Below are 27470 nucleotides of genomic sequence, written 5' to 3' on the forward strand. Positions count from 1 at the left end.
GACACTTGATTGATGAAACAATGACTATTATGAGTTCCTCAATGTGCACATTTGCATTCGACTATTTAACATTTTGTGGGATCTTTTATAGTTTGTTAAAGAAGTTAGATATGGATAATGTTCATACTCACACGTTAACTATGCACATTGAGACACTTGTCATATTGTCTCATTCGGTCATTGCACTGTGTCAATTTATTTTAACTTTTTGTTGGCTCTTTTTTAGTTTATGCAAGAAGTTGGATATGGATAATATTTATGCTCGATATATATGCACAACTATAACTAAAAGTTTTAAGTATCTAGTATCTTTTTTGCAAAAAGATGGAGAGGTTGATAGAGATGTTTTACATATAATACAAGCAGGATAGTTGAAATGTAGGACATCAAACATTTTTTGTAATCATAAAGTACCTCTATAGTGCAAGGGAAGTTATACAAAATGACGATTAGACCTATTGGGATTAAGGCTTAGTTGTTGTTGTTGTTGTTGTATATATGTGCAACTTAAGGGGTAGGATCATTAGAATTGGTGTTTGAACATTTGGTGTTAGTCATGATTACACCTTGAATTCACTTAGTATGACATTAGATATTTAGTCTTTTCTTACACATTAGAGTCCTATACATATGATGTAATGGTTTTCAATTATGACATTCAGCATAATATTTCATCCCCCTCATCTATGATAATGTGGGAAAATCAAATACCCTATTCCATCCAGGTAGGAAGATACGGTCTATTCACTAATTTGTTTTGAAAACAGTTGTCCCTGGCTTCAGGAACTGAGAGGATATTGCAAGGTTACATAACTACTCTGCAAAACAGGTTTCAAATTTGTTTAATAGCTGTACATTTTCAGATAATCATGTTGACACTTCCCTGAAAATTTTCTATTTTCAGTATTTCAAACCTTAGTGAAGAAGTGCAGAAGTTAAAACTGAAGAACTTTCATGTAGGTATCATGCTTGCATTTGATTTGCTATTCTTTTTTATTCTACATATGACAACTTATCATGATCTTTCTATTTGCTTATTTGGCATTGAAAATTCTGAATCCCGATGACGAATCAGTAGAGATGATCTATAAAACTATTAGCCAAAAATATCACTTCATTGTCCATGAATATGCAGATTTGCAGCTCACGAAATGCACCCCAGTGTTGTTCCAAGATTGGATACCTTTTGTCAAACTTTGGCATGATATATGAATTTTGGCTAAACTATGTTTGATCCAAGTTCCAATACTTTGCAAAACTATGCAGATGGGAGACGATATAAAATTCTTAATTAACTATCAGGATCTGAGGACTTTTTTTTCCTCAAAGATTTTACCAGCTCTATTTATTTTACAAGACTTTTTAGTATCATAGTAAGTGTTTATATGTTTCTTGAACTCCCTTTTGATTTGGTTAATTTGTATGCTTGCAGTTGAAACAACAGATAAATTCATTGTCAAATGCAAGGAAAGACGAAAAGATTGTGAAGTAATGAAGGAGGCAAGTGGAGTTCGTTTGTTCTATTTTGTTATTTTGCTTTTGCAGAAGGGTAGTTTCTCATGGAATGTGGGTGATATTTATTGGACGCGAACTGTTTCATCATTATCTTCCTGTAATTTCTTGTAAATTAGTCGAACCACAATTCCCAATTTCATTCTCGTAATTGGGCATGCATTCTACAATAGAATAGAGCAAACAATAAGTACCCACGTTGTCCTCAATTTTATGGTTTCTAAGAACCGAGGCACTAAATTGGCGCTTCAATTGGTGTAGTAGAAAAACATTAATGTTTGTATTAATTTGATTCAACTCTTTAATTTTGTATTAGGCTGTCTCTGTCTTGTCAAACAATGTCTTATCAATCTTCTGGAAAACGCTTTTAAATTATTTGGAATTTTTTTAATAAAATATATTTCTTTTTAATAATTGAAACTTGTATGTCTTTGGGTGTTACTACTTTGATACTTCGAGTGGCACTTCTTTCTCATGATTAGAGGACGAAGTGGACACTCATCTTTGTTAATTCTAGACGTTGAGGTTCCTTTTTATTCTACGTGATCATGTCATTGTATCATATGAAAAAGATGTTCAATGTAATTTTGAAACATCATTGAAAGGAATGAATTTATTTTAAAGAAATTATATTTAAAATTTTAAATTATATCTCGGCGATTTGATTTTTTTTTTTTCATGTGGTAATTTATCATCGTGAGGGCATATATAAGGCTATATAAGGTTGAGTATTCGGTTAAAATCGAATTGAATTGAATTGAATTAATCAAAAATTGAATAAATTAATTTTTTTGAAATTAACCAAATTAATCAAATTTTTTAATAAAAATTGAACAAATTGAATCAATATTTTATCAGTTAATTTGGTTGAAAATCGAATTAACCGAATTAATTATTTTTTTTAATATTATAAAAATTTTACTAATTAATTAAAAATTTATAAATTTATTTATTTAAAATTTATAAATTATTTTTCTATATCAATTTATTTGGTTTAACTGAATAAGTAATTTTAAAATTGAATCGAATTAATCGAATTAATTGATTTAAAAAAAATAATTAAAATTCTGAAATAATCGAATCGAATTTTTTAATTCGATCATCGATTATTGGATTTAATCGAATTTTTGTTCATCCCTAACCCCTAGGCATATATCAGCTTTTTCATGAACATTGTTAAGTTTTTAATAGAACTCAACTAGCAACGTTATTATTCTTAGAATTTCCATTTATTCATGAAATTTATAATTTTTTTAACATTACGAATACTACATTTGAAACGAACATACAAAATAATTCATCAATATTTTCCATATGCATCATTTTTAATAATTAATTTTTATATAAATTAAAAAATAAATTTATTTATAAATTATTCACGAACATAAATAATGTTAATTTATTTTATATATATTCTATGACCGAAAATAAGTTTTACCAATTGATGAAGACCTAATTTGAAATGGTGCATTCCATAATATTGACTTTAATTATTATAAACAGCTTATTTGTAGCTGATTATAGTAAAGACGACCACAATGCATTGCCCTTCATCAAGACGGCCCAATCAATTTAACCAGTGGCCCAGTCCAACATTAAAACGGACATATCAGTCAATTTGTAAAATCTGAACCCTAAAGTTGTAATTTCGAGTGACACTCTGCTCTTCAAATGCCCTAACTTCTGCAGCCAGCCACCGTTCGCGCGATCGTCCGAATTCTTACCACTGGAACAGTCCGGGGCCTTCCGCGATGGATCAGCCCATGGAACTGCTCCGAGCTGCGGCTGACGGGGTCTCCACTTCATCAACCAAGCAGCGTGTTCAAATTTTCCGCGAGAAATTGCCTCCCCTCCTTCAGATCTCAGGTTAGCTTACATAGGCGACAGTATTAGTACTTACTGGGTAGTTCGATCTTGATCGATAAGTATGTTATTGGGTATGTTATTGGTGGCTCGGTCTCGGGCCTCGTGGCTCATGGAAGAAGAAGAAGAAAAAGAAAAACGCATGGTTCCCGTGCTCACCGGCGAAATTTGAAACACTGGTTCAAGGCGTCTATGTTGGTTGTTCACTCAGGGCAGGACACCATAGATTTGGCAATATGTTTGATGAAGTTTGCCACGCCTGGCATGTAGAATTATAGTGCCCTGCTAGTTTAACTTTTCTACAGGGCCTAACGTAGAGAAATAACAATAGCATCTGAAGGGGATTTGATTAACATTATAAAATCTGATTGTCGAAATTTAGTTTAAAGGTAAAGAAATTGTTCATCCTTTTATTTTCTATCCTGAGGCTTTGTATGAATACAATGTTCTTTGAATTCTAAGCAGTGTCTCCTAAGCCCTTCCTTTTTTGAATAACCATAAGTGTGTACTATTATTTAAACTGTACTCATGTTATGGATTATCTTTGGGGTTCCATAGTTGTCATACTTGGAATTGATTGGCATTATATTTCTTCAATATTTTGTTTTAGCCCATTTTAATTTCTTTTTTTGGTGAATATAATGGTTGTTTGTTTGCTCCTCTGGTTCTACACTAAGTAAAATTTATTTGTCTTTATGAACATTCTCTTATTTTAATTTCTTTCTTGTTATTGCAGTGTATTTTTTCTGGTTCTATGCTTAGTATTTTACTTTTTGTTAGCACTCATTCTCTAATTGCAAATTTCTGCTTCACTTTTACTATGAACTTGCTCATTTTATATTGTTTTTATTTGCTTAGCGTCTCTTGCATATTGTAACCAAGATTATGTTATCAAAGCAGCTGTTTCATGATCAATGATGTTTTCCCCATATTATATTTTCTTTATTTTTTCATTTTCACAGATTTGACATCTGATATTTCACCCATATTGGTTGATATTGTTTTCCAAACCTTGTTTACATATGATGATCGAGCATCGAGAAAATCCGTCGATGATTTCATTGTTAAAGCGCTCAGTGAAAGTACCTTCATGAGAGGGTTTGCGATGGCACTTTTGCAGGCCATGGAAAAACAATCAAAGATTCAATGTCATGTTGGATGTTATAAACTTCTTAAGTGGTCATGCCTTCTACTAAAGTGGAGTCAGTTCATATCTATTTCAAAGGGTGGTCTTGTAAGGTTTGCAACTTCGCAGGCTGCCCTGTGCAATATCCTCATGCAGGGATCTTTCCATAAGTGCAAATCCTGCAAGGATCTTTTCTTTAATCTTTTTTCACAGGTACTTATTATCTGATGATTCATGATTTGATAGTCTGGCTTAAAGTTTACTCAACATGTCTGCTCTACAAATTTCAGTCACCTTCTACATTCAAGGCCTATGTAGAGGAATTAAAGAATTCAAGAATTTCCACAAAGGATAGTACTCATCTGATAAAATTGTTGCTTGAGCATGCAATTCAAATTCCATCATTGTTTGATGAATTGAAGGTAAAACATTATTATTCTATAATTTTTATTACTTATCATATTTGTTTTTTTTTCTTTCTCTATATCTATTCATTATTTTAATATATTTCCCCATGTAGCATGTGTTTCTTGAGATATTTCTTAGATCAGTGTTAAACACGAAAGACAGACCACCTCAAGGGCTTTGTGAAGCTTTTCAACCTCTTTTCATGTATATGGAGCATGAAGAGTTCAAGACCATGGTCCTGCCATCATCAATTAAAGCTTTAAAGAGGAATCCAGAGATAGTACTGGAGTCTATTGGAGTTCTATTAAAATTGATCAATCTTGACTTGAGCAAGTACTTCACGGAGTTTCTCTTAGTTGTCCTTCCACAGACCCGTCATGTGGATGAGGAAAGGAGAACTGTAGCATTATCTGTTGTAGGACATTTAAGTGAAAAGTCAAGTGATCCAGATGCTCTTCCTTCAATGTTTGGTGCTATAAAAGCAGTTATAGGAGGTCAGCTTTGATTATCATTTCTTGAAATCATTTATCTGTCACCATTCGGTACCTTGCCTCATGCCCTTGTCCACTTGAAGAGTTAATTCAGCCTATTCTTCAGTTATGACTGATTGTGTCAAACAGGTTCTGAGGGAAAACTCACGAATCCTTATCAGAGGACCGGAATGATAAATGCTATTGAAGAATTATCAAAATCTCCTGCAGCAAAATCTCTAAGTAAAGTAGCACCTACAGTATCAAGCTTTCTTATGTCTTGTTACAAGGAAGATGGTAAAAAGCCTTCTGGTGTTGTTTTTTCCATTCCTCACTATTCCAGGTGCTGATTGTAGTTATTTATTTTATGGCAGTAAGTGAGGAAGTGAAGCTGGCAATTTTGTCAGCTTTGGCATCATGGGCATCTAGAACTTCTGAAGCTGTCAATCAAGAAGTCGTCTCTTTTATTGCTTCAGGTCTAAAGGAGAAAGACAGTTTAAGAAAAGGCCACCTTAGATGCTTGCGAGTTATATGCAAAAAGTCAGATACATTGACAAAAGTAAGCTAACTGATACTTTCTTTTATTGCACTTTGTTTCCTGGTCGATTCCTGGCTTGTAAGTTTGATCTTTTATCAGGTATCATGTTTATTCGAGCCTCTCACTCACTTAGTAAAAACTAGTTTCTCAAAAGCTACTCAAAGGTTAGATGGAATCTATGCATTATTTTCACTGACAAAAGTTGCCACTGTCGATGTTAAAACAGGTAATCGTATATTCTATTTTCCATTTTGGTTTACGTTACCTACTTTTGATTTATATCTACATAATATTATATTTCCTGCAGATGATTTTCTTCTTAAAGAAAAGCTTTGGGAATTAATCGCTCAAAATGATTCCTCAATTATACCTACTTCTCTGGTAATTGTTCTAGCATGTCGCCAAAGAGCGAATACATTATACTTGGGAAATTGTTTTTAACAATTCTTCTTTCTCTTTGTTTGTCTGCTTTTTTCCTTTCATTGGGCTTTTTTTGTCTTCATTGACATGAAAATCTACTCGTGGTCATGATTGTTCTTATGGTTTATTTTTTCAAGTCCCGACCTTACTTTGTTAGGATCAATTGACACTGTCAACTCTCTTGGGGGTTTTCTAATCTTGGCAATTCCTGCAACTAGTTAGGGAAGGTTGTTGGTGCAAAATACCCTACCTGAAATTACATAACCTTTTGGCCACTGAGATTTTTAGATGAAATGGGATCAATCAATTTCATAACTATGATAGAGGTATGGGGATTAAGGGATTTAAAAACATAATATGATAGGTTGAAAGGAACCTTGTTTTGTTGATGCATATCAAGTCCAACTATATACTTGAAGCAAAATGAGCAGTACTCAATTGCAAGTTTAAATTTAAGTTGTTGCTATTGGTTTAACCTTCCATGTTTTCTGTGTCATTTCATATGAAAAGAATAGAAATGACTACTTCTTCAGTCAGCATTCTCACTTTGGATTGCTTCATGGTAGTCAAAGACATCCTAATGGTTGTGGTAGATAATAAAAACCACAAGCTGGTTAGCTTGACCTAGAAAACTTGTATTTCCAGTCATTTTTTTTTTGTTAAAGTGGATTATACTTATTTTAATTGCGAATGTTATGGGATCCTTTTACCCATGCAATTCTAGGTTGTTTTAATACTTTTTGTTTTTTTTTTTTGACAACCAAAGTTATCTTTGGAAAGAAGTTTCCACCTAAACCAAGTATTGCTCCTCAGAAATGGAACCTACAAATACTTTTCCATTGGTTTGGTAATGTTCAGATTCACTATGAAGTGAACCCTAGTATCTCTGATCTTAGAATTTACCAAACTGAAGGATTCATAGAAGAATTCTCTCAATCTCTTTATAGATATGTATATATTATGTAAGCATTTGATATTATCAATGGTGTAATGGGACAAACGAACTTTATACTCTTGAGAAAGTACTTTATTTGTGGTTATATGGCTTCATTGGTCAAGCAACATTCGATTGACAGTTTGAAGATTATCAGTACCTTGATTGCAACTTACAATAGGATTACTAAGTATCTATGTAATCTTTGAAGCTGAAAAATATATGTTTTTGAAAACTTAACCCTTTTATTTATTTATTCTGTTAAAGGTCTTACATTTACTTTATACACCTTTCAGATTGTAAATATATTGATCAAACATTTTCTGTGCTTTTGGTACGCCTTAAATTGGAAACAGATTGGCATGTGACAATTTTATTATTATTTTGTTACTTTGTCCTTATATTGAGAATCTGTGCTCCTCTTTATACTTTTTTTTCTAGTGGTTTGTTATGAATTGATTTTTTAAAGTTCTATATTCTAGAATATGTAGAATAATCTTAAGTTGTATCTCTTTCAAACACTTGTGTTTTCTGTAGGAACATTGTGTATCACTGATATATGCCTATACAAGTTAAATTGGAAGAATGACTATATGCTAGGAAATATAAAGTTAAGCATTGTGGTATCATAATAAAAATGAAGGAAAAAATATGAGAAAAAAAGAAATAGAAAAGTTATTTTCATTACATTCAAATGCTAGCTGATAATGTATTATCTACTTTTTCCCGTGATTTGTTATGAATTCATTATTTAAAGTTGTATCTCTTTCAAACACTTATATTCTCTGTGGGAACATCGTTTCAAAAGTTGTATCACTGATATATGCCTATACAAGTTAAATAGGAAGAATGACTATATGCTAGGAAATATAAAGTTAAACATTGCGGTATCATAATAAAAATAAAGAAGAAATTATGAGAAAGAAAATGAATAGAAAAACTATTTTCACTGCATTTAACACTAGTCGATAATGTATTGTCTACTGCCTTGATGATGAAGCTATATCATATAGTGGCTCACTGTAGGTATCCTCATGGCTTGTTAATTTGTTTTACAGGTAGCAAAACTGACAAATGAAGATTGCATTGCTTGTATAGATCTACTTGAGGTTCTGCTTGTGGAACATTTTCAAAGGTTTTATATTATTTGTTATGTTTTATGAAAAATAGTTGTTCATGTTTATTTTTTATTTTTTATATTTTGTGGAAACCAGTTAAGGGAATGATTCAGTGGTTTGCTTTTTTGTAGGGTCTCAGAATTCTTGTCTATTAGGTCCTTGTCGCAGGTACTCATAAATGCTTTTTGGAATTTTTTGATGATTTTATTCTCTCTGATATGGTTACTTAGTAGTGTCTTTTGATTTGTGTTGCAGTTGCTAGTCTGTCTAATTTGTCATCCCAGTTGGGATGTTCGGAAGGTTGCTTATGAAGCTACCAGCAAAATTAGCTCTTCTTCAGCAATTTTGGTGGAAAATCTGCTTCTTGAATATAGGTCCTGGTTGTTTTTAGTTGCTGAGAAAATTTCACAATTGAAGCTTGCGTAAGTGCTGTCTTCTCTGTTCTCTTTATAACTGAGCATATGGTCAATTGTGGTCTACTGGGTTGTTACCTTCAGTGCCTCCAAAATCTAAATGACTGCCTTTGTAAGGGTGAGGCATATGAACACCTAGATCTGCTTAACCCCATGTTGCCGCTTGATATTGTGATTTGTTTGATACTTAGATTCAAGCTCTCTGATGCTTGCACTCTAGTCGGAGTCATACAAGGTTTAGTCTTCTTTGATCGAGTATTTGCTCTTTATGTTTCTCTACTAGTTCTACCTTTTGGTTTGTTTTCATTGCCTATGTGTTACTAGTGTTTGTTTTCACTTTTGGTGCTATATCTAGTTGAATGCCACTGTACCTAACTTCTTATGCCAATTACTACTTTCTTATTTGATTAATTTTCTCAATTAACTTCCTAACGTGATGCATGCATGGTCAGTGACACAGAGAGTTGGCATGATGCACAAATACCATTTCTACCATCTGTTGAATTGTTGGTGAAATGTTTGCTTCTTATCGCACCTGCAGCTGTTTCTTGTTTCCGCGGTTCATATTCCCAACTGATATTTTGCTCACATCACCCTTGCATTGCCAACAACGGTAGTAACCAAGTATGGAAGGTAGGTGCTTTTCTTTTCTTTTTTTGTTCATGTTGGTGTTGCTGATTTGGCCTTTGTAAAATAGTGTATTGGACTTGTTTGAGAGTTCCCTTGTCTGATTACCTATTGCAACATGATCTCATTCTATTCCTAGTTGCCTCATTGAAACCATTATGCTCTATGTTGCACTTTGATCCCACTTTTGGCTTTCACTCTGTATGACAACTTTTTTTTTTTTTTTCAATTCCTGATTTTCGTAATTAGTGGGTAGGTTATACTTGGAATTGATGTTAACTAAAAGCTAAACATTTTTAGAGGCTTCAAAGGAAGTTGCAGAGACATGGTTACAACATAGTGGATATTGTGGCTGTGAATCTTGAGCCAATATGCAAGGTAATGCCATTTGGCAATCTTCTGGTTTTCATTTTATAGTACTTTGTCTATGCTTTAGGTGTTGATGAGAATATGAAAGCCAACTGATGATCTGCAATCATGTAGCCATCAGTGGCTGATTTACTTGTAACCTTATCAAAAAGACAGATATTGACATTTGTAATGTTTAGTTTTACCAAAATATTAAATTGTAAATTTTATTGTAGAGATCATAAATTTCATTGTATTTTTCTCACATTAAAAACTAGATAGATTACATTTTTGTTGAACATTTTGTTTTTCATTTCCTTCTTGGATTTTTCATATACTATTATCCTTTTAGGATTTGCTTGGGTCTACTGGACTCTTTAGTTCAAGCACACTGGAACAACTTGCAGCCACACGTTCTCTATCAACATTAATGACCATATCCCCAAATGATTTGTTCATTGAATTTGAAAATGTAAGTTTCTTTATTGTTTTATTGATGAAAAATTATATTTTCTATACGACTCTTAACTCATTGCATTTGTTTTGCATTTTCAGCACTTTAGCAGTCTCCCAGATCATTCATTACATGATATGCTCACAGAAAATGAAATTAAGGTGAGATAGTTGACAATTTTTTTGGGTCATTTGACTGTTTTAATTTCTTTATGTTGCCCTGCAAATACTTCTTCCTCTGAGTTAATTAGAATTTATAGCAAATAACATGATCCACTATGATGCTTTCTGTATGCTATGCCTTAAGCATTTTGTTCTTTTGTCAAGATACCTAAAGTCAACCACACAACCATGCTCCAGTCCCAACATATTGCACTTTTTAGTTATTTCATTATGCAGGCACTATCTTTTCTGAATATTTTAAGCACCATGGTGTTCTTTTACTCTTGGTCCGTAAAATTTGGCTTCTGTTTGGCATGTAAACACATTTGAAGTTAAATTGATTCATGATGTGAACAGATTGTAGATATATCTTCTGCTTTTTGAGTAAGAAGTAGATGCTATCTCATTTGAAATGCATTTGTGGTTTATTGAAGGTCAGAAAATGATCATTATGTCTTTATAGCCATGAGTGTCCACATGATTACTTATTTTGTTACTACCAGGCCATGGAGTTTGTTCATTCTCCATAACCTAATTGGATTTCTCACTTAAATTTTGTCCCGCCTACTGGCTTGGACTTTGGTGGGCGTGTGTGAATGTAACATTGAAATAAAACTTGTAAAACTTACAAAAAATGCCTATTTGGTCCTCTCACTTGAGTACATTTTCAAATAAACTTTTCTATTTTGAAGATATTACAAAATTTTGTTATCTTGGTCTATTCTACTTTGTAAGTTCATTTTTTGGACTCTTTCTCCCAACTCCATTTTGGTCTAAATATGATCATAACATAATAAAAGTTAGCAACTGTTTTATCTTTGTATGCTTTTCTAGATATTTTATACACCAGAAGGGCAATTATCTACTGAACAAGGAGTTTATGTTGCTGAGACTATTGCTGCTAAAAATTCTAGGCAACCAAAAGGCCGTTTTAAAGTTTATGGTGATCAAGATGGATTGGTATGCTTACATGACTTAACCTGTACTTTATCAAGAGTTTAAATTTGTGCAAAATAAAATGTTTGCTTCCCTTATCAAAGGGGAATGCACCAACTGATCTTTCAGTACAAAGAGAGACGAAGTAAAAAGGAATCCATAAATATGGTGAAGAAAGACACAGGAAAGGGTGGCAAGAAGAATGGTAAATCTTATTAAAGACATGATTGTTTTGCTACTGATGTTGAATAGTAATATGTATGTTTTTATAGTTCATGTGGAGAAGGCAAAGACTGCCAAGGAGGAAGCGAGGGAATTGTTGCTGAAAGAGGAAACAGCTATCCGTCACAGGGTTAAGCTTATTCAGAAAAATCTCTCAGTTATGCTTAGGACTCTTGGTCAGATGGCTATTGCTAATCCAATATTTACTCATGGCCAGCTACCTACACTGGTAAGTCATTGTATATATCTTACTTTTTTTTGCCTTCCTACTTCAAGATTGCTTATGGGTACTGTGAAAGTGTTTTTTTGTTCATAATCTATTAATTGAATTAATGGTCATTAACGACGTGTGCTTTTTAGTTACTGGCTAAACATTTGTTGCAACAGAGATTTAGTTTGGCCATTTTATTTCTCATCCTCAAACAATCTGCTGCAGGTGAAATACGTTGATCCGTTACTGCACTCATCAATTGTTGGAGATGCAGCATTTGAGACTATGCTAAATCTTGCTCGTTGTCTAGCTCCACCTCTTTCTAGCTGGGCACACGAGATAGCTGCTGCTTTGCGTTTAATTTCTGCAAAAGATGTACATGTAGTCTTGGAGCTTACCCCACCTGTTGAAGGTCATGTTCCCAAAGGCCCTTCATTGGGTATTTTTGAGCAAATAGTTAATGGCCTATCAGTGTCATGTAAAGCTGGACCACTTCCAGCAGATTCCTTTACCTTTATGTTTCCGGTATATTTCTGTCTAAATTTAGTTATCATCCAACTTTGCTTGTTGCTAGCTATTCTTTTAATTGCTCCATTTCTGCTAGGTAATCGAGCATATTCTGCTTTCTCCTAAGAAGACTGCACTTCACGATGACTTACTTCACATACTATCTATGCATTTGGATCCTATATTGCCACTCCCTAGGCCACGGATGCTCTTGGTCGGATAAGAATACCTTGGTTTTGTAATGATGATTAACCATTTTATATTCTAATTTTCTTGTCTCTTATTGACTATTCATGACTTTTTCCAGGTTCTTTATCATGTCCTTGGTGTTATTCCAGCTTATCAGCCACTAATTGGGCCTATGTTGAATGAGTTATGCCTAGGTATCCAAGCTGATGAATTGGCCAAAGTGAGTAAAATGTGCTTTTGTTTCTTAAAATTACACTTATACTATGTTTTGTTTATTCTTTTTGTTACTAATATTTCTGTGTAATTTAGGCCCTTTCTGGAGTTTTTGCTAAGGATCTGCACGTGCGACTTGCCTGCTTGACTGCTATAAAATGCATTCCTTTTATCCCTGACCATGTGCTTCGGGATGATGCTTTGGTCACGACAAGTATTTGGATTGCTTTGCATGATCCAGAGAAGGTCGGTGAATCTTTTTCCTCACAATTTAATGTACACATAAACTATGCTTATAGCTTCTGCATCGGTTATCTCTTGTTCACTTGGTTTATTTATCAAGATATCTAAATCATTAGACGAGATATGTAAGGTTTATGTTGCTAACCTTTGGTTGACTAATTATATTGCCACGACGGTACATGTAAACCTAATACATATCTTAGTCTGTAAAATGCAGTGCACCAGCACAGCACTTTTTTGCTGTTGAGAGTTGATTGAGCTGTATAATGGTCTTTTTGGTTTATATTGCTGGTCCCCTATTCTGGGCATTGTTGGTTAAATCATCTCCTTGAAATGTTAAAGCATTTGATGAGTTGTATACAGTCAGTAAAGGCTATACTACCAATCTGAGCCACATTTTATTAATATTCTTTCAGTTCTGAGGAAGGCTGTGGACCTGAATTTCTTTCTAATTGTTTTTCTTCTTTAAACATGATATTGAATTGACCATCCATTTCCTAAAACCTTCTCATTATACCCCTTAATAATGTTTGATTTATTGTGTTAGTTGAATGATTGCATCTGTGCCTCACTGGCTTTATGTTTTTCAACTGAAAAATTAGGGCTTATCTTGAACTGCTTCATTTACAATACCACGTGATTCTAATCAAATATTAGACTGGTCTTTTCACTGATGTTTTTCTCCAAATTTAGCTTGCAAGTTTACTCACTCAAAGATGAAATTCTCAGTACAAGTGCAATGGTGATGTTAGAATGCTTTATGTTTGACAAATTTTTATGCAGTTCCTTTACGCCGTGTGAGCCTAGGTTGTGTATTCATTTTTTTAGGTCTCATCATGCTGCAATTATCAAATCTGTGTTTGTATTTTTCTTCAGGCAGTTACAGTACTTGCAGAGGAAGTTTGGGATAAATATGGGTGTGAATTTGGGATTGATTACTCTGGTATTCTTGATGCACTATCACATGTCAATTACAATGTACGGGTAGCTGCAGCAGAGGCATTAGCTGCAGCCTTGGATGAAAATCCAGATACAATACAAGTAATTCACATGGATACTCACAATGTCTGTTCTAGTGACCTTGTGTTGTATCATTATTTGACAAGTTATTTTGTCTTCAGGATACGCTTTCTACTTTGTTTTCCCTATATATTCGAAATTTTGGTGTTGGAATCGATATGTCAGATACCTGCTGGATAGGGAGACAGGGCATTGCATTGGCTCTTCACTCAGCTGCAGATATATTCAGCACAAAAGATCTTCCAGTTGTCATGACATTTCTGATATCACGTGCTTTGGTAGGTTTCTTTCAAGGCCTTATGAATTTTGTTCTAAGTTGTCTATTCAATTCATTTATGCATTTTATAATGTTGGTTCATAACTTTGTTATGCATATTATATATCCTTAATCACAATTTTTTGAACAAAGAACACTTGGAGATGTTTTATTTTATTCATAATATACTATTAATCAATAGTATAATTTTTTGTATTGATGGATATATCATTGAATAACTTTGGAATAATTTCCTTTTAGCACATCTAGAGTAGTAAATCTCTTCTGTGATCATAGATCTTAAAATTTTTGCATAGATGTGAATCTTTGTAAAGTGATAGTCTAAATAAAGGAGATATTATTATAGTACAAAGGTTTTGACAAAGAAAGGTTTAAATTGTTAGTGTTAGAATTGGATTCAGTCCTTGCTGAAACAACTCCTTTTCACTGTTGACACATGGTATTGGTCAACATTGAAGAAATGTGATGACCTGAGATGATACTAGTGGTGATAGGCCTTTTGACTATAGCTTTCAAGAAGTAGTGTATCATGCATTTCAGGACCCTCTTTCGGTGACACATTTGTTGGATGGTTGCCGAGAACTATGCCTACAATGTCTTGCATGCCGTAATTGTGCCACATCTCACTATCCAAGTAGAATTAGATGCTTTAGCATTTCAACATGGTATTTTAAATCATGGTAAAAACAAGCCAAGCGATAAAAGAGAGGTAAATTGGGGTTCTTGAAAAATTGGCATGCCTAAATCAAACCCATAGTAACAATGAGTTAAATCTAGCCAACCACCTATTCTAATTTGTCTACTTCATAGATTTAACTTGATAATCAACTCATCCAGGCCAACTACCTGTCTTTGATCTTGACTATGTTATAGTGACCCTAAAGCTCTAACTAGTTATAATGATCACCCTCACTCTCAATTGACAGCAAACACCACTACCTAACTTTTAGCTTAGTCAATGACCACAAAGCATGACACACAACACAACCAAATGACTAATCATATTGCTTCCTCCCCAAGTCGTTCGACAACATTACCGCATTCATCTTGACCTTTGCCCATCCATAATACTCCTCAATCATGCCACATATACATCTGTAAGACAGTCAAACCACCTGATGCATCAATCAGGTTAGTATAGATTTTGATGTGGGATTTTGGACATCATTTGAAATCTCATATCGTATTGGGTGAATAAGTTGAAACGTATCATTTTAATAAATTATCGAAACTTGATATTACTCGCCATTGAGACAATGTCTCTTATGTCGTTGTGTCAATTATGTTGATGAGTATTATTTCATGTTGGCATTCTACACCTTTTAACATGCTAAAATTGAGATAATGCTATTAGTTTTTTTATTTGTTTTCATAGATAATGTCAAAATCATAGCATTTCAATTGAAAAATAAATATATAATTGTGTTATCTTTTTTTTCCTTTATCATCTCTTTTTTCCTTTCACCTGCAATTTACCATTGACACTATATATCTAAATGTTGGCATAATACCGAAGCAGTATTGTTCTAGTCAAAAAGCAAAACACCTATATGGCTTGATACGGCTCGATATTTCAAACCTTGATTTTGGATATGGGTTAGTCATGAATAATAAGTCATTAAGGGGAAAACTATTCCTGTCATATGTTTTTCACTCAAAAAACTTTCTATAAATATATTATATTTCATTAGTTAGCTTTCCTTATTGATCCTTATTTTCTCATCCCTTCTTGATATAATAATTTATATGTAATTGAGAATTGAAAAGATTTCTGTTATTTCTTCAATTCAGGCAGATCCTAATATGGATGTCCGTGCAAGAATGATAAATGCAGGCATTAGGATCATTGACAAACATGGAAAAGAGAATGTTCCTTTGCTTTTTCCTATTTTTGACAGTTACTTGAATAAGAAGGTACTCTCATTTTAACTGATTGATTATTTGTTGGATTCAGGATCCTTGTATTTTAAACCTAATAATAATAATGTGTCAACAAGAGACTAACTCTGTGTTGCTTCTTTGTCTTTAGGCATCTGATGAAGAAAAATATGATCTTGTGAGGGAAGGTGTTGTGATCTTCACTGGAGCTCTTGCCAAACATTTAGCAAAGGTATGAGATTAGTGATAGGAATTTTGGTGGTTTACCTATTGTCATTGTTTTCCTTTCTATTGTAGATTGGTATTTGCTGTTACTTTACTCTCATTGCCATACAATTTATAATTGGGGCAGGATGATCCAAAAGTCCACATTGTTGTAGAGAAATTATTGGACGTTCTAAACACTCCCTCAGAGGCAGTGCAACGAGCAGTCTCTGATTGTTTATCTCCACTAATGGCATCTAAACAGGTTTTTTTTTTGTTGAGTTAAAAACTGTGAAATATTATTTTTTTCTCCTTTGAAATATTTAATCATTTGTTTCTTATTGCCTATTTTTTTTGTGTAAGATGTATTTTGCCACTTTGTTGGTAATGCTCTTATAATTGCTTGATAATTCTCGTCCTTGTTTTCCTTGTTCGAGATGTATTTTCATTTTCCAGTCTTCCTTTGCAATTATTATTCATTAGGAGGATGGCCAGACACTTGTGTCTAGACTCATAGATCGAATGATGAGAAGTGATAGATATGGAGAGCGCCGTGGTGCAGCCTTTGGTCTTGCTGGTGTAGCTAAAGGTTTTGGAATATCTTGCTTGAAAAATTATGGCATTATCACAGCCCTCCATGAAGGTTTACAGGATAGGTTTGTCATCCTTTGTTGTTTATTACTTGGAACTATCAGTTACTTCTTAAAATGTACTTGCTCTTTTGATGGTACATAGCTTCATTGTTGATGCACTTTAACTAAAGAACAAGGTTGATTATTACAATTAATATTGCTTTTTCTCAAGCCTGGCAATATTTTGTTTCTATGTCTCCCTTTTCCTGGAGTATTGATATTTATGATTTATCAATGTCCAATTTGTCGAGTTTGATTTTTTTGAATGCATATTTATCTAGCCCAATGGTTGGAAACTCAATATCTTCAAAAGGACTTAATCCACATCATTTATGTTACAGATTGTATGGCATCACTATATTTGGTGTCAACATTGTGTTAGAGTTGCTATATATAGTTTGCTCTGCTGTGTTACTAGTTTTTCTGCTGTGTTATGTCTCATTTATGTCATAGCCTTCCTCGGATGAAGTCATTGATGAAGGTTGAGAGTTTGATGAATATATTTCTATATATCAATGACACCTATAGTGAAGGTGAGTAATTCTAGTGGAGAGTTTGAGTGCAATTGATGGAAGCTGTATGGATTGAGGCAAAGATAGTGAAGAATGCACAAAACAAGATTTAGTAGTCTTGAAAAATCTTACATAACCTGAAATGCTGTATCATAATATTACTGTTATGGGTGTTGGAGTACTTGAGAAATATGAAGTTATCATATCTAGTTTCAAGTGCATGAACAAAACACAACTAAAAAAAATACCACTTGAACAAAGACAAACAACTCCAAAAAGCCCCTCAGCCATAAAGCAAAATAGACTGCTGAGGATAAAGAAATGTTAAGGTTGTGTTACCACTGAATATAAAAGAGGAAACAACATTAACCAAAGACAAGAAGATTAGGACTACATCTCCCCTCAAACTGTTAAAGAGTGCATACATGAATCATTGTAGTATATGCAATATCAAGAAGGTGACTTTTAAGCTCGATGAACCATTCTATTGCAAGGTATAGCTATTGGTGGTTTGATAGATGATGCCTTTGTGAAGAGCAAAATACAATGGGTTTTGCCAAGCTTACACGTCTCTTAGTGTAACTTGGTCGAGGAGAGCAGATAATTAACATGAAAAATTAGGTATAGCCATAACTTATAAGAGATCAGAAGCAGGGAATTTTGATAAGGAGTGCATGAAGGGACTTATATGCTCTAATCTTTATACCTAGAATAATCGGAGATGTGATTGATCTTAATTCAATTAGGGATATTCCTTTTATAGCGCTCAGCATGAGTAAGATATGCATTTAACTAAGACAAAAATGGGAGTAATGGTTTAACTATCACTTATAAAGAAATCTGCTTGTCCTTTTAATTTAGTCGTTGAGTTATTTTTTCTCTTTTGAGGTTTTGTGGATTGTCTTCGTTTTGACGTTATGTATGCATTTCTCACCTATTCTTGTTGCAATTTGACTGTTATATTTTTGTTTTAGAAATTCAGCCAAGTCTCGTGAAGGAGCTTTACTTGGATTTGAGTGCCTTTGTGAAAAACTTGGTAGATTGTTTGAACCGTAAGTATTCCGAAATTTTAATTCTCAAATCTAATAAACAGGCTTTTTGATGTTGTTATATGATGTATTCTAGGTATGTCATTCAAATGCTGCCATTGCTTTTGGTTTCTTTTTCTGATCAAGTAGCAGCAGTACGTGAAGCTGCTGAATGTGCTGCTCGAGCAATGATGTCACGTCTTACTGGTTACGGAGTGAAGCTTATTCTCCCTTCACTTCTTAAGGTACTTTTTCTTTTGATTTTGTCGTAGCTTGAATCATCCTCTCTTTTTGGTGATCTACATCATTAACACATGGTTATCATCTACTCTTATATTTTTCAAAATGGAGTCATGGGTCTGATAATATGTGATTGCTGTTGTTTTGAATTGTGTTTTTTTGTGGTTTCACTTCAAGGTCAGCTAGTGACTTGGTTCTAATATCCTCAGGGGCTAGAAGATAAAGCTTGGCGAACCAAGCAAAGTAGTGTGCAGCTTCTGGGTGCTATGGCATACTGTGCACCTGAGCAACTTTCTCAGTGCCTCCCGAAGATTGTTCCCAAACTAACAGAGGTTTCTTACTTGGAAACACAATTGTCTTTAGGTCATGAATCCTCTTTGGTTTGTGAAATTTCTTTTAAAACATCAACTACTAAAATTGATTGCAGATACTGACTGATACACACCCCAAAGTACAGGATGCTGGCCAAACTGCTCTACAGCAGGTAACAATCTTTTCCTCTTTATCAAACTTCTACGTATCTCTGTTGCTTAAAATTGTGTTTTACATGATTTTTTTTTTAATTAGGTTGGCAGCGTCATTAAAAATCCAGAAATATCTTCTCTTGTTCCCACCCTGTTGAAGGGTCTAACTGATCCTAATGAGTACACAAAGCATTCTCTAGACATTCTTCTTCAAGTACGATAATAGTTTTGCTTGTTTAATTGTCTTAAACGTTTAGTGCTTTAATACTTTTGGCTATCTTTGCAGACCACTTTCATCAACTCAGTTGATGCTCCATCCTTGGCATTATTGGTACCTATTGTTCATAGAGGCTTAAGGGAGAGAAGTGCTGAGACAAAGAAAAAAGCTGCTCAGATTGCTGGAAACATGTGCTCCTTAGTGACCGAACCTAAGGATATGATACCTTATATAGGATTACTTCTGCCTGAAATTAAAAAGGTGCAAATTCTCGACAATCTATTCTTCCTGTTGAAAATGAGGTCTCTGAACATGTACTACATTTATCTTCCCTTCTTGCAAACAGGTGTTGGTTGATCCTATTCCAGAAGTTCGGTCTGTGGCAGCTAGGGCTCTTGGATCTCTCATCAAAGGAATGGGGGAAGAGAATTTCCCAAATCTTGTGTCATGGTTATTGGATACATTGAAGTCTGATAGCAGCAATGTTGAGCGTTCTGGAGCAGCACAGGGTCTTAGTGAGGTTTGGATGCTCCATTAATTGTTGAACAACATTAAATATCATTTCTTTCAACTTTTCCATGTGTACAAAGATAAGAATCAATGACCTTTTGCTATGCTTCTTTTAATGTGCTTATAGATTTGCGTATTACAGGATGGACAAACTAATTTAATATTTTGTTTTATTTTTTTAATATATTTATTTTGGATTTGGACTTTGTTTTCAAGCTTTTGCCTGAAGAAACAAGAATAACTTCATCCTTGTACTTGACTTTCATTCTTGAGATTGCGCTACCTCAGAAATATTCTTGATTATCATAATAATTCTGTGTTCAGCAATCACAATTCTTTCTTTTATAGGTTTTGGCTGCTCTTGGGAAGGATTACTTTGAGCGCATTCTTCCTGATATCATCAGAAATTGTTCTCACCAAAAGTCTTCTGTTCGTGATGGGCATTTGACACTTTTTAAGGCAAGTTTCTGGTTTTTTTGTTTTTTCATTCTCATTAATCAAGTCAATCCAACACTTTTTAACTCTAAGTTCAATGATGACACAGTATTTGCCAAGATCCTTGGGTGTCATCTTTCAAAACTATTTACAAGTGGTTCTACCTGCAATTTTGGATGGTATGTTGATTATATAAGTCATGAATTTGTACATTTATCTGATGTTTGGCTTCTCCTTCAGGGCTTGCTGATGAAAATGAATCTGTTCGTGATGCTGCGCTAAGTGCTGGCCATGTCTTTGTTGAGCATTATGCAACAACGTTTGTTTCTAAACATTTTTTACTTTCATCTTTATTTTATTTCTTTTTAAATTTTAAAGGTATTAAAACTTTAGTTGCACTTTTTTGGGGGCAATTATCAAACTAGATCTTTACCTTTGTTGCTACCTGCTGTGGAGGATGGCATTTTTAGTGATAACTGGCGGATACGACAAAGCTCTATTGAACTTCTTGGCGATCTTCTTTTCAAGGTCTGTATCCGTTTAGATTTTTGTGAATTATCTCAGGGATCTTTGTGCATAAGGGCTTATGGCTTTGTAGGTTGCCGGAACCTCTGGAAAAGCAATTCTTGAGGGTGGGAGTGATGACGAAGGTGCAAGTACAGAGGCACATGGCCGTGCAATTATTGAGGTACTTGGGTATAAGAAGCGCAATGAAGTTCTTGCTGCAATTTATATGGTTCGTAGTGATATTAGCTTGACTGTGCGTCAGGTATGTGATATTTTTTTTTCTACTGTGTTTTGTTTTCATATTGTCACATTACTATTTTGTCACAGATTGACAATGAAGTTAATGTTGTTATTGAACATAAACGTATCTCACATTTTTTATGTTAGGCTGCACTGTATGTATGGAAGACTATTGTGGCAAATACTCCCAAGACTCTCAAAGAAATAATGCCTGTCTTAATGGATACTTTGATTTCTTCTCTCGCTTCATCTTCATTAGAAAGACGGCAGGTTTGTTTTCTAAAGGAATTGAAGTATTTAGTATGTGCGTATTCAACTGAATAACCAATGATCCATCATGTTAGGTTGCTGGAAGAGCACTTGGTGAACTCGTTCGGAAGCTTGGGGAGAGGGTTTTGCCTTCAATTATTCCAATTTTAGCTCAAGGGCTTAAACACCCTGACAGTGGTAGAAGACAAGTGAGTTTATTTTGTTCTGATACTTGCTTGAATGCTCTTAGAATATATCTCACATCATGTGCCTTGCTGATGTATCCTTTAGCACATATTTGTTTATGTGGACCATTCCACAATTCTTTTAGCATGTGGCTAATAATTCATGAGAATTTAAATTGTTAACAGTGCTAATAAAATATCATTTAGTGTTCTTGAATATACTTCACTTTTTTTTGGTTCAGTTTATAAGGTAATTCATTTCCATGAATGCTTAAGTATTAGATAGTTTTGTTCATTAAAGTGCTTGTACAAGTGTTCTGTGCTAGTGTTTGAGTCTTCATTTTTATCATGTTTATTCATGATAGCTAGACTTTGCTTGTTGCTAATCATGTTCATATTGTGCTTCAAAAGGGTGTATGCATTGGTCTGAGTGAAGTTATGGCGAGTGCTGGTAAACACCAATTACTGAATTTTATGGATGAACTTATCCCTACAATACGTACTGCTCTATGTGATAGGTTTGATTTTCTGTTTTCTATTTGCACATTTTTTGTATGTTGTTGAAAAATTTGTTCAACTTGTATGATCACTCTTCTACTTGTTCCAGCATGCAAGAGGTTCGTGAATCAGCTGGCTTGGCATTTAGCACTCTTTACAAGGTTTACCTATATGTTCTATTTGATGTTCTTGAATTGCCAATTGTATACAAGCTTATAACGAGAATGTCATGTTGCAGAGTGCTGGAATGCAAGCAATTGATGAAATTGTTCCCACACTCCTTCGTGCATTAGAGGACGATGAAACTTCTGATACAGCACTTGATGGACTCAAACAAATATTGAGGTTATTTAATTATTTGGTGTCTTTATACTTCTTAAGTGAAGGCTAGCAAGTTTGTTTAATTACCCTTGAATTTTCATTTCTTGCCTATTTCAGTGTCAGGACTGCGGCCGTTTTGCCTCACATCTTGCCTAAATTAGTTCAGCTTCCCCTTTCGTGAGTGAACCTTTATGCAGTCTCTCTCACCCGATATAATTAGAGATTAACATGGTAGTTCTTACTAAACCTATTCATCTTATCTAGTGCCTTCAATGCTCATGCTTTGGGAGCTTTGGCTGAAGTTGCTGGCACGGGTCTTAATTCACATATTGGAATGATCCTCCCACCATTAATTATGGCAATGGGTGATGATGATGTGGTAAATAATTTATGACTTATTAAAAAATTTGTATTATTTTTCTTAAATATGACCATTTGACTCTCACAATAGGTGATCAATCTTTTTACTCTTAAAACATGACTTTTAGGGAACAATTGTTGTTGGATAAGGTCTAAATCCAGTAATTATCTGTTTGGCTTAGGACACTGTTAACATTATTTTTTGAATTCCTATTGGATATTTTCTGCATGGTTTTCTTAAATTGAATTTATCTTTGCTCTTTCAAATATCATAATATTTCATCTTAGTATAGTAATGATAACCATGATTCATAAATTGATGAAAAAAGCAAGATATGTTTTTCAGATTAACAAGTGAGGAACACCAAATGCTTGTATATCTTTTCTAACAATGAATTTTCAAACAATGAAGCATTCCTTTTCTTCTGTTGATTCCTTTTCTTGAGCTTTTTCTCAACAGACATTATTAGTCATGCACTAATTAATCCATTAAATGTATTTGGAAAAGCTATTAGAGTCTCTTTTTAAAAACATATGCTTTTTTATTTGAACTTTTAAAATGTTTTTTGGGGCAGTATTCTCTATCGCATGATTTACCCAAGCAAATCTGCTTCCTTTATTATCCAAGTATTTTTAATCACTTTTTAATTGATTCATGGATAACTAAGCTTCTTGCATCGTGAAGTGTTACTCATTTATGTGGATCCATTTTAGAGAATTTTTGGCCTTCTTAGGCAAAGTTAATATGATAAATTTTGTTGTCTAAATTAATTGTCAAATGCTTAGGATGTTCAAACTTCTGCAAAGAAGGCTGCAGAAACAGTGGTTCTAGTCATTGATGAGGAAGGCATTGACTCCTTGATATCAGAGCTTCTTAAAGGAGTGGCTGATAATCAGGTTTTGTTACGTCAGCTTATTTAACTTATATTGGTTGTTTACCTCTAGATGATCAATGATCCTCTGTGCAGGCTTTGATGAGAAGAGGTTCTTCATACTTGATAGGCTATGTTTACAAAAATAGCAAGTTATATTTGGAGGATGAAGCATCCAATATTATATACACACTTGTTACTTTGCTTAGTGATTTTGATCCAGCTACTGTCATGGTAAATTGGGGGGAAAGAATATTACATTTCTGCTTACTTGAATTCTTAATGTCAATATACTTATGCTCTATTTGATAGGCTGCTTGGGAGGCTTTAGGAAGGGTTGTCGGATCACTCCAAAAGGATGTCCTTTCTTCCTTCATTAAAGTTGTCCGAGATGCTCTCTCTACTGCTCGAGATAAAGAACGAAGAAAAAGAAAGGTATCTTTTTTTTCCTACGAAGGAGACCAGCAGTGGTGGTATTTTGTTTGAGTCTTGTATGGTAATACTATCATACAATTGTGATTCTATTGCAGGGAGGACCAGTTCTTATTCCTGGACTTTGCATTCCTAAAGCACTTCAACCTCTATTGCCTATATTCCTTCAGGTGCCTTCTGTCGTCAGATTTTCCACATTTGGGATATGTTGATAATTGAATTATGTAGTTGAATTCCTGTACTACTAATTCTAAAGTGTATGAATGCTCTTGTAGTTAAGCTTGGTTTTCTTTGAGATTTTTAGCCTCTTGTGATTCAAAATTACCCAACTATGGTTCTGTATGACTTTCAGGGGCTAATTAATGGAACAGTTGAAATGCGAGAACAAGCTGCTTCGGGGTTAGGCGAGTTAATTGCTCTCACAAGTGAGCAGACACTAAAGGAGTTCGTTGTTCCTGTAACTGGGTATGCATTATTAACAAAAAAAATATTTCAAATTGAATTTGTAAAACAAAATTCATGGCTTTAAATACTCCTGAGTATAAATTTCAAACCCTACCCATATGATCTATCTAAAATAACTTGCCTAAGTAGTTAAGAACAATTTGGCTAAATGATTCTATATTGTGTACGGTGGACTTGTTAAATTGAATTTCCATCCATACTACTTTTTTTTTTTTTGCTATTTTTCTTCTACCATATACTTGTTTGGAAGGATCCAATTAAACTGGGAAAGGCTTTCTTGTCCCCATGTAGTTTTACTTTTGATTCTTTTGATCATTGTTTCCTCTTCACTTATGTTGGGCTTGAAATTTTGTTGGTCTTCCTATATGAAGCACATGCTAAAGGGTCAACTATCTTAACATTGAGCAACAAACTTCAATCATCAACCTCCAACCAAACTAATTTCATCATAAATCATTTTCTATTTACGCCATACAATCATCGTAGAATGAAAAACCAAACTTAAGAGCACATAACTGTGAATCAACCATAAGAACCATTACTCCATACAAAGAGTGATAATCTGTCAAAACTTCCAATGGTGATATTACTCCAACCCCTGATCTATCAACATGTTTCCTCATCAAGCAGATCCATGATCCAACCAACCAATATACAAAATCAACAAACTGATCGACAACCTCTCCCTATGCCCGAGTTGGTGTTTGGACTTGATCCTTACATAAAGAAACAACTATATGTTTTTGCCATCTACCTAAATTGTAAAATTAACTTTTCAATTATTGAGATAGTCAAACTAGACCATTGAACTTGGTATATCATTGAATAGATGTAAGATTAATAACAACTAGACTAGGAAGATACAGAAATTTGCTTTGGATTTTACACAAATAAATTTTGGGCATGAAACTAGAAAATCCGAGTAACAAAATAAGACTGGGATGCAAATGCTTCTTTAGAAGCTAGAAAATAATACACCATTGAGAAGTATATTGCAAAACTTGAATTTTCTCATCTTTATTGCTTAGTAGATGCAAAGGTTAGAATAACACACCGTACTCACTGATTATCTCACAAACTAAAGCCCATAGATCAATCAATTCAAATTATTTAAATGGAACGTTATCAACACTCCCAATCCACATTGTGATCAATTTAGTTTTGAGAAACAAAACCATATGAAAACCCCTATTAGATCATTACAACACTTGCCAAAGCATGAGATCATTGTTTATAGTGATCGAAGAGATCAACAACTGAATCTGAACAATGAATCAGCGAGGAGAGATTGATCCTACCTCATTGTTTTTTTTTACCTATGATTGCTGAAGTTCAACCTTGTCACCTCCTTTAGTTACTTTTGCAAATTGAATTTGTTCTTCTGTAATTCATCTATCAATGCTGCATCTATCAATGCTGCATACATTTTCCATCTGCTTAATCTTTTGTTTATTTCTCTTGTGAGTGAAGGCCACTTATACGAATTGTTGGAGATCGTTTTACTTGGCAAGTGAAAGCTGCTATATTGTCAACTCTGTCTATCATTATTAGTAAAGGGGGTATTGCTTGTAAACCTTTTCTTCCACAACTTCAAACTACATTCATAAAATGCTTGTAAGACAATGCAAGGTGGTATCACTTGGTGAATTCATCTTCTAGTCTTTCTTAGATAACATTTTTGCTAAAAGTTTGGATTGATGTCAAATACAGGACTGTACGTTCAAGTTCTACAACTTGCCTTGGGAAAGCTTAGTGCACTAAGCACACAAGTAGATCCTCTAGTTAATGACCTTCTATCCACTCTCCAGGTAGGTAGGATTCGTTGATATTGCAAACATTTCTACTGATTACCACCATTTTGATTAAATTTGATTTTTCAGTCATTGGATGGGGGCATCAAGGAAGCTGTTCTTACTGCACTTAAAGGTGTTATTAAGCATGCTAGCAAAAGTGTGAGTAGTGCAATCAGGCTTCGAGCTTCCTCTTTAGTGAGAGGCATGTTGCAACTTGATGATGATGAGGTGCAAAGTTCTGCAGCAAAAGCCATGGGAATCATATCTCAGGTACAACATCTTTTATGTGATTGATTTTTGGGATTTGTCTATTGCAAGACATTGGTCTGAAGGTGACTACCAGATTTGGTTTAGCTGTGATAGAATAGATGAATCTTCTACCAGAGAAATACTTGCAACAACTTGCTACAAAAGCTTATGCTTCTTTTTTGTTTCAATAAATTGCTTTATGAGATTTATTTTATACTTTTGTTTTATTTTGCATTGAGGCACTGATGTGCAACCTTATTTATTCTCAATACATGGAAGATAATGAGTTCCAGGTTCTGCTACAAGTATTTATGGGTTTAACTAAATCTGCAACCTGGTTCGATAGACATGGATCTTTTCTCACATTGTCTTCCAGCTCTTTGCACCATCCATCCACACTGCACCGAAGTCTGCTCTTTCCATCTTTGATAGATACTCTCAAAGATGCCATGAAAGATGATAAGGTAAGAACTGTTAGCATTGCTATATGTACTGTTTTTGCTATGCAATTCCAACATCATTCATTTATTTTTGTGTGTGAAAACAATTCTCAATTCGTGAAACTGCAACCAAGACAATTTGAAGATTATTCTCAAGTTGGAAAGGAAGGAAACATATGTTCACTGCTCGTGCAGTCACTTATCTTAGCTTCTCAAGATGACTCAAGTGAGGTCAGAAGAAGAGCCCTCTCTGGCATTATGCAAAGGTATGCATTTTAAATGGTTGACTGACTTTCCCCTAAATCAATAAATAAGCCCGATAGAAATTTGCATTTTTCTGATTGTTTCTCTGATTGCATTAGGTAAATCCTGCAACAGTTACTGTAAGTCTTTGGATTGTAGGCCCAGCTATTGTAGCAAATTTAAAGAATGGGAGTGGCCCAGTAAGACTTGCCATTGAGCATTGTGCTCTGCATGTTTTTCAATTAAGAAAAGGTCAGTGTTTTGTTGATTTTGTTTATCATAGTTT

General features: G+C 34.1%; 2 protein-coding genes across 6 annotated transcripts in view; both read left to right on the forward strand.

Annotated features, from left to right (window-relative positions):
* Positions 1-1663, forward strand: part of LOC141828246 (serine/threonine-protein kinase BLUS1) — a 28503-nt gene extending 26840 nt beyond the window's left edge. Inside the window, exons 19-21 of one of the 5 annotated variants that reach the window (XR_012601751.1) lie at positions 726-804; positions 905-956; positions 1433-1449. Coding sequence is in view for 4 of the 5 variants with exons in the window: in XM_074715642.1 (XP_074571743.1) it covers positions 768-829; positions 905-960; positions 1433-1626 (312 nt within the window). In the remaining variant the exon portion in view is untranslated. Of the gene's footprint in view, positions 1-725; positions 830-904; positions 961-1432 lie in introns of all 5 variants that reach the window. The other 4 variants (XM_074715642.1, XM_074715643.1, XM_074715644.1 and 1 more) reach the window with 4 other exon arrangements.
* Positions 1664-3230: 1567 nt separating this feature from the next.
* LOC141826140 (protein ILITYHIA-like) lies at positions 3231-26923 on the forward strand. Its single transcript, XM_074713388.1, is given in 57 exon segments — positions 3231-3378; positions 4338-4714; positions 4792-4923; positions 5022-5403; positions 5530-5676; positions 5754-5938; positions 6017-6143; positions 6225-6298; positions 8330-8406; positions 8521-8557; positions 8645-8811; positions 9255-9435; positions 9730-9807; positions 10130-10249; positions 10333-10392; positions 11227-11352; positions 11433-11471; positions 11473-11533; positions 11601-11779; positions 11987-12286; positions 12366-12482; positions 12576-12677; positions 12767-12916; positions 13790-13954; positions 14035-14211; positions 16002-16124; positions 16240-16320; positions 16441-16557; positions 16776-16948; positions 18411-18488; positions 18562-18709; positions 18914-19036; positions 19132-19188; positions 19272-19382; positions 19455-19646; positions 19732-19905; positions 20244-20354; positions 20440-20509; positions 20571-20649; positions 20756-20858; positions 20929-21099; positions 21225-21347; positions 21422-21535; positions 21923-22029; positions 22119-22170; positions 22248-22354; positions 22448-22507; positions 22595-22709; positions 23477-23587; positions 23659-23796; positions 23875-23997; positions 24093-24164; positions 24347-24459; positions 25930-26018; positions 26170-26267; positions 26340-26522; positions 26781-26923. Coding segments are annotated over 57 exon segments (7233 nt in total). The 5' UTR covers positions 3231-3263; the 3' UTR covers positions 26823-26923.
* Positions 26924-27470: the final 547 nt, after the last annotated feature.

Source organism: Curcuma longa, chromosome 4, assembly GCF_044706935.1.
Source record: "Curcuma longa cultivar G26 ecotype Majalengka, Jawa Barat chromosome 4, ITB_CL_G26_1.1, whole genome shotgun sequence".
In the NCBI taxonomy this organism is placed as follows: Eukaryota; Viridiplantae; Streptophyta; class Magnoliopsida; order Zingiberales; family Zingiberaceae; genus Curcuma; species Curcuma longa.